This window comes from Lactuca saligna, chromosome 1 (assembly GCF_052625555.1).
Source record: "Lactuca saligna cultivar CGN05327 chromosome 1, ASM5262555v1, whole genome shotgun sequence".
Lineage (NCBI taxonomy): Eukaryota > Viridiplantae > Streptophyta > Magnoliopsida > Asterales > Asteraceae > Lactuca > Lactuca saligna.
Window position 1 is genome coordinate 6,197,460 of NC_136417.1, and position 15,116 is coordinate 6,212,575.

Genomic DNA, 15,116 nt, shown 5'->3' on the forward strand with positions numbered 1-15,116 from the left:
CAATTTGATATGGTTTCCTCAAATCCCGGATTCATTCAAATTTTGAACCATTTTAGATATCCTTAAATTTAACATGTTGATTCAAATATCTCTCCAATCGCATATACCTCTTTGTTCCCTTCTCTGCTATAAAGTCCACCGTCTAGGAACAAAAAATGACTTCATCTCCCAAATAACACCATAGTTTGATTATTTTGTCTTCGACATGTACTTTCATTTGTAACATAACATTTTTGTAGAGGAAACATATCACCGAAAGAATTTACATGCCCCGCCGCTTTGCGCGGGTACGCTGCTAGTATATATATATATATATATATATATATATATATATATATATATATATATATATATATATATATATATATATATGACAAATCTAGTAGAATATTCTAACATTCTAAAAATCACATTAGAATAGTTACAGTGTAATATTCTATTAGAATATTTCACGTATTTTTCAAAAAAACGGTAATTTTATTTTTTTTAATTTTTTTTAGGTAATTAAAGTGACGAAAATAATAATTAAAAAAAGAATTTTCATATTTTTCTTTTTATTTTGCAATTTAAAAATATTTTTATATTTGATTTTACGGTCTCACAAACTTAAGATAATCTCAAATAAACTTGAATATATATATATATATATATATATATATAATTTACCATCAATATTTAAGAGTATATTTTGAAAGTTTATAACATAAGAGACAAATAGGATTGCCTTTATTGATAATAATTTTGTTATGTGCTAACCAAATCTCTTAGAGTAGTGATAGTGTTCATATAAGAGACAAATATTTATTGATAATAGTTTTTTATGTGCTAACCAAATCTCTTAGACTAGTGATACTGGTCATATGTATGCTAAGTTGTCACATCATTTTTTTGTATGCAAACTAAGCATAACGTGATATTAGGGAGTGACGGTGAGTTTGGTATTGAATTTGGAATAAACAAAAACTAAAATAAAAATGAGTCTCTCTCTCTCTCACTCCCCCCCCCCCCCCTAATGAACTGGCAAGTTTGGCTTAGTATGCTCCCTTAACGCACCCTAAGGGATGTTGTATGGCGAGCTTTGTAACATCCTAAAAATACGGTCCGAAAATTTCATTTAAAAACATTAATAAAGAAAACCATAATTCTCAATCATAACATAAATCGTTATATCAAATCAGAGTATCATCTCAAAGCATGTTCTTTTTATCAGAGTAAACATCCCAAGCTAAAACTTATTGGTGTGTGTCATGCAGTTATCCCGAGCTCTTCCCTCCAATACCGGAAGTACCTGAAACCAAAACTGAAAATTGTAAGCACGAAACTTAGTGAGTTCCCCAATTTACCATATACCATACATAATCACCTACCGCAAACATTGAGCCTAAACCGCTATATCGGGACCCGCCTGGCATCGGACGAATCCGGAATCAGGCCTCGTCTAGCATTGAGCCCCGCCCGGTAGACAGATCTGTTTCTACCAGGCCTCGCCTACTACACACATATGACAATAACATATAAATATGCTAACATAATCACTATACTATAACTGCTAGTCTCAAGGCCCCGCCTATCTTGGGCTCCGCCCCTGTTCTGCTACTAATAAGATATGGAACCCCGTCCACACTTAGCTAGTGATGAGATACGGGCCCCCGCCCACACTCATTCCCCTACCAGGCACATACAAGTATCACAAAGACAACAAGTATAACTACACATAAACTACTGCCTCAGGTACCACCCGACATCGAACCGTAGCCCGGAAAAATATATATAACCCTTCCTTGGGCGTCGTTCGCTATCGAAATAAAATCCAGAACATATAAACTGCATCGGCTAACCCCGACATCGGATCTAAATCTGTTATACACTAACATACATGAACGGGTCGGCATTGGTGCCTTAGACCAGTTCCTAATGGAGAAAACTCACCTCACAAACTGACTGTAGAATCCTACGAATAACCCCTCGCTGCTAGCATGGCAGATCCTCGAACTGTTGATCACTTGACTCCCCGAGCTACCAATACCAACATAACACTTAGTCCCAAAATGCCCTCCAGAAGTCAAACTAAGTCAATTCAACACTTAGTCCCAAAATGCCCTCCAGAAGTCAAACTAAGTCAATTCTGGACAATGTCAAAGTCAACGGTCCATGGTTAAAGTCAACACTTCCACGTTGACTTGACTCGCCGAGTTGCTCCATAAATGCGCCAAGTTCAAAAGCTCATAATCTTGCAATCGTGAACCAACTTGTAACATCCTAAAAATACAATCTCCCGACTCGCCGAGTTGGCCACTTAATTCGTGACACGGATCTTTCTCCGACTCGTCGAGTTCTTTCTTGGACTCGACGAATTGACTTATTGACTTAGGGTTTTTCCTTCCCCAACTTGGCCTCCTAAATTTCGGGTCTTACAAGCTTACTATGGATGATGATGAGCTTAGCGCACCCCACTCCTCATAGCCTTATTAGTGCCATAATTTTTTAAAATCCTGATTTTAAAATATATATTTTGAATATAAAAATCAACTAGACTAAAATACATATTTTATCTACGTTTGCACTTTATAATAAAATTTGGCAAGATTGGTTGTGGTTTGAAGTTTATCAAAAAGGTCTCATGGTCTATTATTGCAAGTTAATTAATTTTGTTAAACGTCATATCACTTAACTATATATTGTGGCTTACTTGGCTAGGCCCATAGAGTAGGTCTCAAGTTCAAATCAAAGAGGTTTCAACTAAGGGAGACCAAGAGAAGGTTTGCAACGTTATTCCATCTTATCCACATCTTTCACCAAATGGCGAATCTTCTCTGGGTAAATTGCGGGAATGTCATGTTTTATTTTGTTGTATTTAAAAGAGTTAAATGCTTACTAATGCAATGATGTTATATATATTTTTGAAGTTGTGCAAAAAATAAATTTTTTGGATGAAATATATACAAGTTATTTCATTATTATATCAAAATATGCAAAATTGTAACTGGGCACATGTTACCTCAATACATCTTTTAATCTGTTAAACAAAATATAGATAATCTTCAAAAAATCCATTTTGCTCAAATTTCGTCGGGTAAAAAGCATTCAACCCTACTCAAAAAATTATGTATTTATAATTTTTAATAATTTAAATATCTGGTCCATTAGTTCACAGTAATTCGTGTGGTCGGTACTTAACACTTTTTTATAAATTTGGATAATCCATGTAGTTGTTTTTTTTCCGATTTTGGTCCCGAACAGATATAAAATGACTATTTTATATGTATTAGTGATTTTTTTTATTGCTTTGCATTTGGGAACCACCAATTTTACCCCACTCCTCTACCTTCGATATTAAATAGATCTCGTGACATCCAACCTGCTCACCTCCAACTTCCATCCCCGCTCACCTCCAACAATCACCATGTTCACCTCCGACAACCACCACTAGTCAAATCCAGATAAATCTAAAATTTGTAACTTAAAAGTTTGATGAAATCAAAACTAGGATAACCTCAAATTTAAACATAAGGCAACCTTCCCATTTTCATGGTTGATTATAATACCTTCCAGAAAAATCTCAAAGGCACATGATAAAATAATCCAGGCTAATCCCAAATTTAAACATGAAGCAACATTCCAGTTTCCATGGTTGATTATAACACCTTCCAAAAAAATCTCAAAGACACGCGATGAAACGAATCTAGAAAAATTCCAAAATCAACCCTAAAAGCAAATCATGGAGTTACAAGTATCTCATGATTCCAATAAGGTTGCATAATATGCAACCTTCTATATGTTCGTTTGCTTCATATACCTATCATAATTCCCACATGTTCTTCCCTTGCAAAAACTTCTTTGTAAAATAACTCTAGTATGTATAATTCTTGCCATCAAGATGAGTAATAATGAACTAAAAAGTCATTTTTTGGAGTCTAACTTTTTTTAGGAAAGAGGCCCGAGCCTCGGAAAAATATTTTTTGGAGTCATATTGCAAAAACAATTAGAGAATTTTATCGAAAAGTTGTTTTTTGAACAATAACCGCACATGATTACAATAATTGTGCCAGGATATCAACGAAAAATGTTATTTTTGCGACGGCAGTGAGAAATCGTGACAAGGAAACGACAAAAAAGGTTATTTCGCAGCGCAAATACTAAAAGCAATATGAAAATGACAAAACAACAATCAAAACCCTTAAAAATGACCCAAAAAAAAAAAAAAAAAAAAAAAAAAAAAAAAAAAAAAAAACCTAACCAAACGGGATACAGAAACAAATCAAAAAACTAAACCTAGAATCGCCAAAATTTTCGAAACAGGGCGTACTGCCCCAAGTAATATAAACAATAGATCGCTCCAGTAAGAACAATGACCTCAAGAATTCTTCTCCTTGGAGCCACCACATTAAACCGAATCCACCCATGCTAAAAGATTTGCAACACTCAAAAAAAGGACGAAATTGCAGATCTAATCACTTCATGATATTATCTAACTTTGAGCAGCCACATCACACACACGTCAAAAAAACATGATAAACATCTTCTTCATGTACCCCACAAGTAGGGCATAAAATTGAAGGCATGTCAATTTCCTTATTTCCAAATTTACCCTAGTAGGGATTCTATCAAGCATAACACGCCAAAGTAAACTAATGAACAAAATACTACTAGGTTTCATTAACACGGTCTCAAGTTGTCACCTCCAACAATCATAACCAGCGGATCGAGTATAACTCTGATACCATTTAACTAATGAACAAAATATTGCTAGGGTTTCATTATTGAATAATAAAAGAAAATGTACACTTACAATAAAATGAAAAGACGATATAAATATGAAAACTAATTAGGTTAAACCTAGCTAAGAGCTAAATGGACCAAACATAGGGGCTAATAGATTTATTGGATTAACACGTAAATGCTATACATTTTTCATTTTGTCTTTTAATTCTATAATATAGCATTTCTTACATGTCATGACATGACTATATACATTTAGATTGAAAAAAAAAAAAAAAAAAAAAAAAGATTAAATTGAACAATACTAATTTTCTAGCATGGTGTTTGAGGACAATCCGTCTAAATGTTTTTGGCAAGGTGGAACAAAATGAGACAATGTATTAAAATTACAGGAAATGATACAAATACCCTATGAAGTTTCTAGGGTTGATCAATTTAATCCTAAAATATTTTTGGTGCTTTATGAGGGCATAAGGTAGGTTACGACCTACTCTTTTAGTCTCTTTTAACCTCAAATAACCGGTAAACCATGCGACATGGACCACTTAGACCAAATGAAACTCACCTTATGCCCCTGTAAAGCTAAAATAAAATAAGTTGGAGGATCATTTAAACGAAAACTCAAAGAATTCATAAAAGCAACATTTTCCTTAATCGTCTGCATAACTACACGCCACTAACAAGCATGTATCTGTTTCCCAAAAACACAGCGTCACCGTCTCTTGCTCGGAATGACCGGAAAAAGTCCTCCAGACTATTCCTAATCGCCTCGTCTTGACGGTAGAGTGGAAGTCGATGGGGCATGATAAACAAGTGAAGCACAAAATGAGATATAGACAGAACTTACGTGCTAACGACGGATTTCTGTCGTGCAGAAATTCAATCATGCATGATATTCCTCATCGAAGCACCACTCAGGGTTGGATCAATTGGAAAATCGATATCATCGATGTCCTACTCCAATTACTGACATTGTCGACGCAAGTAGTTCCTCATTCTGATTCCATTCCTTCCACTGAGTCCAACTCGCGGTCAACAATCTGGTTAGATCCCCACTTTAATTGCAGCTTCCTCCTAACAATGCCACCATGAAACGATGCAAAGTTTTGGTTTTTATGAATTCTTTGAGTTGTGGTTTAAATGATCCCCCAACTTTTTTTTTGGCTTTATGAATGCATAATGTGAGTTTCGTTTAGTTTAAGTTGTGCTTGTCGCATGTTTTACCGGTTATTAGAGGTTAAAATGAACTAAAAGACCATGTCATAACCTATTTTATGTTCTCATAAAGCACCAAAAATACTTTAATTACCGAATCAATGAATCCTAGAAACTTCGTATTTGTGTCATTTCCCCTTAAAATTACTATATCCAATTAGTGTGTTGCTAAGAATTCCATTTGCAATTAATTACATGATCTAATATCAAGAATTAACAAACAAATTGCTACAATTTTTGTATGCATGTGTGCGTAAATGATTCCATAAAGTGCCTAGACTGAAAATAATTTATTTTATTTATTTCATCAACTATAACAGTTATTTATTAAATTTTGTGTTAACAAGTTTTTTTTTTTTTTTTTAATCGATATACGAGACCCATGGAGTAGTATATTTATTAAAGAATGAGCCAATTATAGGAAGCATATGTAGAATGATATATAGCCTGAATCGATGATACACGAACCTCACTGCTAGTTCAATAGTAGGTTTGAACAATGATGGAGGTGAATGCCGGCGGCACCGCTGATTTTCAATTCTGGAAATAATGGTTAGAGCTTGGAGCTTTGAGTGTTTATAGTCAGTGTACCCTTGTTGATCCTACTAAATTAAAACTGATTCTTAGTTGGTGCATAGTTGGGTAATATGCTTGGTAGATTCTTGATTTTGTCTATGATATATAAAACCATACAAAAAATTTTTAAAAAAATGCATTAATTATATAGAGCTTAGAGGATTTGCAAGTAGTATAAGAATTGAATAGGGTGATAACTAAGATTGAATAAGAGTTGAATGGGATGTGGGTGATGATATGAAATAGAGTTGAATGGAGGAGTTGAATGATCTTTGAATGGTTCAAAAGAAGATATAAAGTGGTGATTATGATTAAATAGGTGTTTAATTGGTTGTAAGTGATGTTGTATGGATGTTTAATAAATCCATTCAACTTATATAGGTTGAATGGATTGTGAATATCCTTATCAACCAGTAAAACGTACGCCATGCTCCACAATTTCAAGAAAAGCATAAACAACAATTTCATAAGTACTAATTACTTGAAGAGGGAAATTTTATTATCGTTTACAACCACGAACATTTGAAGGTTCCCAACATACTGAAAATAAAAGATAATTAACCGAAAACTAGAAAACACAATTTTTTTTATTCCAAGTTGCAACCCTAACTGTTATAAAATCATATTCATTAATGGTGGTAGCAGATGAAACCATGCATGATGATGCATTTATTAAGAAAAAGGGCATCTTGAAGAGTCTTGGGTGGTGGTCACAGTACTCCCACCCTTGATAAAACCCGCAAGAAACTCTCCTCTATCGTAGAAAAACTGGATCTTCACGATCTTGAATTGTTCATCCAACTGTAAAAGAAAATTCAAATGTCAGAACAACAAAAACATTCAAGTCAAAAACCCATTTGTAAGTGACAAGAAGATATATAGTTTAGTATTCTTGACCTCGAATGTAGAGACACCAATCATTTCAACAATTTCCCCCGTAGGCGGTTGACCTTTGAATGGACCTTCCATGTAACCCCAATGCCTGAACTTATATGCAATCACCGGAGGACCTGAGTAAACCTCAAGAACCTCCAACGCAAAACCACGAGTAAATGTGGTTGTGAAGATATCATGAGACGTATCCCCAGTTTCATCAGAGGGATTATACAGTCGTAGATCTTCTGGCAACGAAGTTTGAAGAAACATATTGTACCCCCCACCTATCTTACCTACATCTTCCATTTTCAAGGGCTTCCTACCTACAAACAATAAGTAGGTATATAAGATACATATATCAACAGTTATAGACAACTGCTTCGACACAAAAGTTCAGGTTTCCATCAACTAGTTTACCATTAACAGAAATTGTTAGCTTTGTGACATCAACAGACTTATGATCTTGGGAATTCGGTTTGTGGACCAACTCCATTTCCCATGTTTTCACAAGATTCTGAACTTGCTCTCCCAGCGAACCTGCCGCCCATATCTTAACCAGCCAAAATAAATTAACATTAGTTAATTTAAATAAGATACGCACCCTGTAGAGTTTAGCATTTGATAATGATATTAATCAGCGGAATAAGCATATATATCTATGATACGTGTGATTCAAAAAAAAAAAAATTAAACGAGGTTGTGAGTGTGTACACATCCGTATATCAGTTTGTTAACGATTCAAACTTCGAAGTTCAAAGTAACCTTGGTCCACCAAGACTCCTTTGGTTCATAAATAGCGAGAAATTAATAATCTTTTCTTTATATATTTTTGTAAAGTTTACATTTCTGTAACTTATTTGTGAAGATTACTTTAGAAACAAGATCACGTATTAAGGCATACAGGGATCAATATATTACGGTCCAAATCTAAGAAAAAAATTAAAGGGTACAAATTAATGTAAAGATATAAGTATTTAATTAAAACCTTGGTTCTGCCTTCTTCAAAGAGTTCGTTGATTGCATCATAGTTAGGGGGTACACCCAACTTCCATTTGGTGTTCTTCTCACCTTCTCCACTCATGAAAGATCTGTACTTGTCTACATCTGAACCTTTGTATTGATCCATTGTTGGGTTTAATTAACACTTAGCCTCTTAATCTTACAACGTACGTATGACCTTAGTTTATATAGCAATTAACTGGGAGAGTTAGGTGGGTTGGGAAGAGATTGGGACTAAATTTATGAAAAGTCTTGATTTGATGAAGTTGAATAAAATTGTAATGGATGCCAAGTTATGTGTACTTAATATATTAGGGACTTTTTTTTGAACGACGCATCCATTATTTTATTTTAAATTTTTTTCATACACAATCCACCGGTTGAAATTATATGGTTTAAATAGGTATCTAACTTATTATATAGTTCTAAATATTGTACATCAACTTATAAAAAGTATTATTTTAAAATTAATAACAACGTTGCTATTATTAATTTTTAGTAACACATATTTATAAATATTTTAACTATACAGTTTATATCATTCACAACACATGAGAATTCGTCTTATGTTTTAATTACCAAAAGTACTGAAAATTAACTAAATATAACCAAAACCTTAATAACCAAAAGTATACGAATCATTTTATTATCACTCAAAAGCTAGCTCTATCTTAATCTATTTTAGTAATTAAATAATATATGTATTTATTTTGTAATTACAAACATTTAATATTTAAAGGTTTAGACTATGTTTGGCGTACTAGCTGTTAACTGAAAAACTAATTGATACTTGAAAAGCTAGTTGTTAAATAAAAAGCTAACTAATAGTTGAAAAGCTAGCTAATAAAAAAATAACGTTTGGTAAAATTAGCTAAAAAGCTAGCTGAAATATATAAAATTACATAAAAGGACATGTGAAAGTATGTGTTTCTATAATTAATTAAGGAGTTATTTTGAAAAAAAAAAATTAAAAACTCCTAAAAATCTAGCCTAAGTAGCTTTTCAAAAAGCTAGCTTATAAGCTACTTTTTTGGCTTACCAAATACGACAACATAAAAAAGTTCGAAAATTAAACTAGTTTATTAGTTAGCTGTGGCGCACCAAAAACAGCCTTAGGCTCAATTTATTTGAAAAAAGAAAAACTAATTATTCATTTATTTTCTTTTTGACAGTCTATAGGCTTGGCCCATGGAGAAAAAGTTGTCGCAACTAAGTAACTAACAAATTAGAATCGTGAACACCAGTTATGGTTTCGACTAGTTAACTTTTTCCACTGGTGGTGTTTGTTATGCCATGAACAAATGTCGTTTAATTTTATAAGACCATAAAAATATAATTTAAAATGCTAGTTTAATATCTTATTTGAGTTATTCAGTTAACCCGCATTAAAGAAAATTTAACCAAACCCAAACTGTATAAGGTTATCTATATTCAACTAACAGAACTAAATAAACCAAACATTATTTGGTTCCGTTAGGGTTTTTTTACACCCTTAAGGACATGTTGCCAGTTTTAATCTAGTAAATTAAATATAACTAATCATCATAAAATCCATTTTGGTCAACTAAAAAAATGTATTTATAATTTAAAAAGTAAATTACATAAATGATACATGTAGTTTATAGTTGGTCCTTAACTCTTTTTTAACTTGGATCATCCATGTAGTTTTTTTTGTTTTGGTATTGATCTTAAACCGCCTTAAAATGACTATTTTACTTTTATATGTATTTTAATTGTTTTTGCTTTTGGAAACCACCAATATTATCTCATTACTCTACCATCCACGTTAAATATATATGGCGACACTCAACTCACTCACCTCTAGCAACCACCACCATTCATCTCTGACAATCACCATGTTAACCTCTAACAACCACCACTAGTCAAATCCAAAATAATAATAATAATAATAATAATAATAATAATAATAATAATAATAAATCAAACTTATAAGCTAAAAATTTGATGAAATCAAATCCAGAATAATCCAAAAGATATATGATGAAATCAAATCCAAAATGAACCCAAATTTAAACCTAAGCAACTTTCCCTTTTCTATGGTTCATTATAGTACCTTCAAGAAAAAAAATTCCTCAAGACACATAATGAAATCAAATCCAAGATAATCCAAAATTTAAACCTAAGGCAACATTCCCCTTTCCATGTTGATTATAATCCTTTCTAAAAAATCCCAAGGAAAATCAAATCTAGAAAAGTTCCAAAAATCAACCCTAAAATCAATCCTAAATCAAACTTTGTTTAACCTTTCTATTTCAGTGGTTAATCATAATACATTCCACAAAGATGTTAAAGAAACATGATACAAAAAAATCTAGAAAAAAAATCCCAAAAGCGAACGTGAAATAAACCACGTGAAACCTATATGTTTTGCAAAAGACTTATATTTGTGAGATTGTAACATCTGGATTCTTAGAGTTACTTTAATTTATTATATTTTGGATTTTGGGCAGTACCACGTCGTGGCGAATGCATCCCACAACATGGCGATGGTCGTTGTATTGCGGGTCTTAAATGGCCGCCACGATGTGGTAGCCTATGGTCACGACATGGCAACTATTTAATGAGAAACCCTAATATCTGGGGTTTGCATCGTATTTAAGGGAATGTGATGGCTAGGGTTGCTCGCCCTCAGCCTCCATCACACTCTCTCAGCCTCCAAGAAAACCCTAGCCTCCATTTTTGCTCTCTGAGCTTTTTGTGTTGATTTTTGGGGATTGAAGAAGAAGGAGGTGACTTCTAGGCTTGGATTTAGCAAGCAACTATTCTCACCATCTTATTGTGCATCTTTTGGAATCTTATAAGTCCCCAAGTTTCAAGATTTTTGGTTTATTATGCATAAATCTAGGTTTTCATGCCTTGATCTTCATGTCCTTGATCATTGGGTGGTGAGATCAAAGTTTGCAACCTTATGAATCTCCAGGTCATTTTGGACCTTAGATGCTATGGATCTGAAATAGCATTGATTTTTTAGCATCATGCATGGAAGATTTGGCCAAAAACCCTCATTTTGACCTAATAGAGTCCAAGACATGCATTAGACATGCATGTTTAGAAAGTAAGGTTTTTTTATGTTTTTATTTGATGCTAGAAACGTTCTGAAAATGGGGATCTAGTAGCCTTCAAGAGAAAGTGATTAACGGGCTAAGCCAAGTTAGGTTCTTGCCCATTTTAGGTCTAGAAATGGGATCGTTATCCGTTAGAGAGTCTAAAGGGATAAAGTTGGAACTTTATCCACTTGGACCTTGGAATGGACCAGATCTGGTCTTTGGATCCCTTAAGATCAAGAAAATCGACTTAATCCAAAGTTGTTGGGAAGCCCAGTGCCCACGGTGTGGCTAAGGTCTCCACGGCGTAGTGATTGGGCTGAGACTCGACCGTGTTGTCATTTGGTGGCTATGGCATGGCCAAGTATGGCCACACATGGAAACCTGATGCAATTGACTTTGACTTTAACCATTGACCTTGACCACATTTGACATAGGGGTATTTTGGGTGTTATGAGTTGTATTTGAGAATTTGTCACTAATTGTTAGATAGGTGACCGGTAGAGCTAATACTTGGAGTTGTGGCCTGTTCAGCGATCATTTTAGACTGAGAAGTGAGTTTTCCTCACTGTTCTTGCAGGTCGAAGGCAACAATGTTGGACCATTAGTTATGTATCCTGGTACAGAGGATGTTACTATGATATAGTGTACATCCGTGTCTTGGTATATAGGATGTAATATGTTGTAGTGATATGTAGATCTTTATGATTGTCTATTGATTGGTTATATGTTTATCTGTTTATTGGATATATGTTATATGTTATGTATATATCTACATAGTATGGTTGGGTTGAGGTAGTATTGCTTTGTGCGATAGCCAACACACCCGGGAGCAAGCTATACATAAGTTGTGGGCCTGAAAGGCAAGCCAGACTTATCATGTGAGCTCGGGAACAAGCCAGATATGAGTTATAGGCCTAAAAGGCAAGCCAGACTCATACTATGGGTTCAGGGATAATCTAGTCTGTTAGTTGTGTACTCATTATATGTTGTGTGTGTTGGTACTTTGGGGGAACTCACTAAGTTTTGGCTTACAGTTTTAGTTTATTGTTTCAGGTACTTCAAATGACTATGACAAAGCGAAGAGGTGATCGTGCATATCCTTTGGTTTTACATTATTTAGATTTTTGGATACTCTGATTACTGCAATACACTTTTGAAACAATGGTTTTGTAAACAATTATGATTTTGGGTTGTTTTTGAAAAATTAAAATCTATCGTGATTTTTTGGATGTTACAGAGATCATGTTATGAGATGCGGCAAATTCCCCACAATCCGTATGTGTGAAATCGTTATTTTCAAAATATTTATCGTTTGTGAGATAATGATTTTGATAAATATCATATCACAAACCATATAGACGATTCATGTAATTTACTCTAACTAGTATTTGAGTCGTCTCATGTCTTACGGAAAAAAATTGTTTGTAATTAATAAAAATGAAAACTATTAAAAAGGAATAGAAAAAAATAAATTTAATGTGCGGGGTTATCTTTTGCAATTCGGATATAGAATGTGATTTACAAATGTTAACAATCTATATATAGTAGGGTGATAATTATACAATATCAAGTGGAACATAAAAATATCAAAATAAAGTTTTGATCCAAAAAATTATGTATTGAATTCGCGGATAAAATAAAGTTTGAAAATGTGTCTAATAAAAATGAAAACTATAAAAAAAGAATATGCAAGGGATTGAATATGTAACTTTAAAATATAGTAAATGATGAAAATCACAACTTATAATAACAATAGTTAAATTTTAAAATTATAAATAATAAAACAGAATTTCTTGAGAAAGAAAAATATAAATGTGAAAATATATTATAACAACAGTCAAAATCATTATTTTTAGATTTTTTATCTTATATTATATGAGTAAAAGTTACAATGTAATATGATTTTAGTTATTTTGGGTATGAAAATAACCGAACGAGATAATTAATAGCTTGTAATCACAATATCACATAACCGACATTACAAGTTAATATTTATATAATTTGAAATGTGAAAGCATCTTAGCATGTGGGGATGTATTCAACAAACAATTCATAGATTCATGCATGTTCATCGATTCAATTTATTAATTATTATATAATATATAATTTAAGGAAGACTTTTTTTTATATTTAAAATTAAAGGAAGACCTACTCATAAAATACCGGATATTACCGACATTTTGAGATTATAAATTCGACTACTCGCACTAAGACATATGCCAACATGAAGGATCTTCATTAAATTTATTGGTTAATTTTATTGAATCTTTCGGCATGTAATAGGTTGTCGAACTTGGGGACGGAAAAATAAAAGAGAAGATATTGATGTTTTAATTTGTCAAAGTGGAAATGAGATAATCTATTTTTGAGATTGCATATAGATATATAAAAGTTGTTTGTAAGCAACTTTTGAGCTCTAAGTCTCGCCTAAAAATATAGTATCATATTCTATATTTTAGTTGGATATTTTGTTTTTGTATTATTTCGGTTTTGTTATTTTGGTTTGATTTCGATATTTTTCTTAGTTCTAAGTTCAAATTAAATTTACTTTCCCGAATGGAACGAGTACCACACCCTATAGTCTGTTTGGTATTCAGTTATGGTATCGGTACGAAACTCACATAAACAGTAAATATATTGTTAAAGTTTCATTAGTACAAATTAGTCCCTTAACTTCTAACTTATTCATTTTTAGTTTATTCTTTTGTATAATTTAGTATTTATTTAATGATGTGAGTTATATAATTTTGTTGTGCTTAACAAAATGGGTGTTTCAATAATACAATAATTTCTATTCTTATAAAAGAATAGTTTTATTTTTATTTTGATACGTATCATCCTATTAGGTTTCTTAATTAATGCATATGTTATTCTTTTTTTGTCATGTGTCACCATCTTATGTCATCTAATTAATGTATATCATTTATCAACCTATTAATTCTTCATTTCAAATTTCAAATTTCAAATTTCAAATTTACCACTCTAATTACATTAAATTAATAGCATTAGAATAAAAATTAAAATAAAATTAATACAAATTATAAAGTGATATAATTTCACACATTTATTTAAATCAATGATTATAATTTCATATAACTAAAAAAATCTCTTAATTAATAATTTATTTAAAATAATTGATTAATAATTTTGAATTTTTATTATAAAAGTTCAATTACTTTTGTAACCGTAGTTTCACGGGTTATAAATTAGTTAATTATATACAAATAATTTATTTTGGTCATAAATTTTTGATAATATAATTTATAAATCTGTTGTAATAAAAAGATTTATCCTTCAACTTTGAACTAATGCAAATTGTTAGATCAGTACCTCGTTTTCAACACGGAATTGTTCATATACTCGACTCGAGGTAAGCCCTGACCTTGCAAAGTATGTTAATGTTTCTAAGTTTCTTTGCAAACAATAACTATGTGTTTATACTTTTTATCTATAAAAGCAAGATACTTACATTTTCTTAGTTTTTAAGAGTAAAATATGTTGTTATTACTCTTAGAACTTTGATCCAGGAGGCACGCCATTCTCTTTGGTTTTAATATTAGTTCTTAATCGAAAAAAATAACAATGCACTTTTGTGTAGTTGTTTATTAAAGCATCTGACTTTATTTAGTCTGTTACAACATTGTATCTTTAGTTTTTTTAAGG

The 15,116-nt window shown here is 32.2% G+C and overlaps 1 protein-coding gene across 1 annotated transcript; it reads right to left on the minus strand.

The window, feature by feature from the left end:
• Window positions 1–6,987: 6,987 nt before the first annotated feature.
• LOC145047920 (pathogen-related protein-like) lies at window positions 6,988–8,633 on the minus strand. The gene is made up of 4 exons (XM_078996293.1): window positions 8,372–8,633; window positions 7,804–7,936; window positions 7,408–7,709; window positions 6,988–7,311 (listed from the first exon to the last, which is right to left on the minus strand). Exons 1-4 carry the CDS (start codon window positions 8,510–8,512, stop codon window positions 7,183–7,185), a joined length of 705 nt encoding a protein of 234 aa, XP_078852419.1. The 5' UTR covers window positions 8,513–8,633; the 3' UTR covers window positions 6,988–7,182.
• Window positions 8,634–15,116: the final 6,483 nt, after the last annotated feature.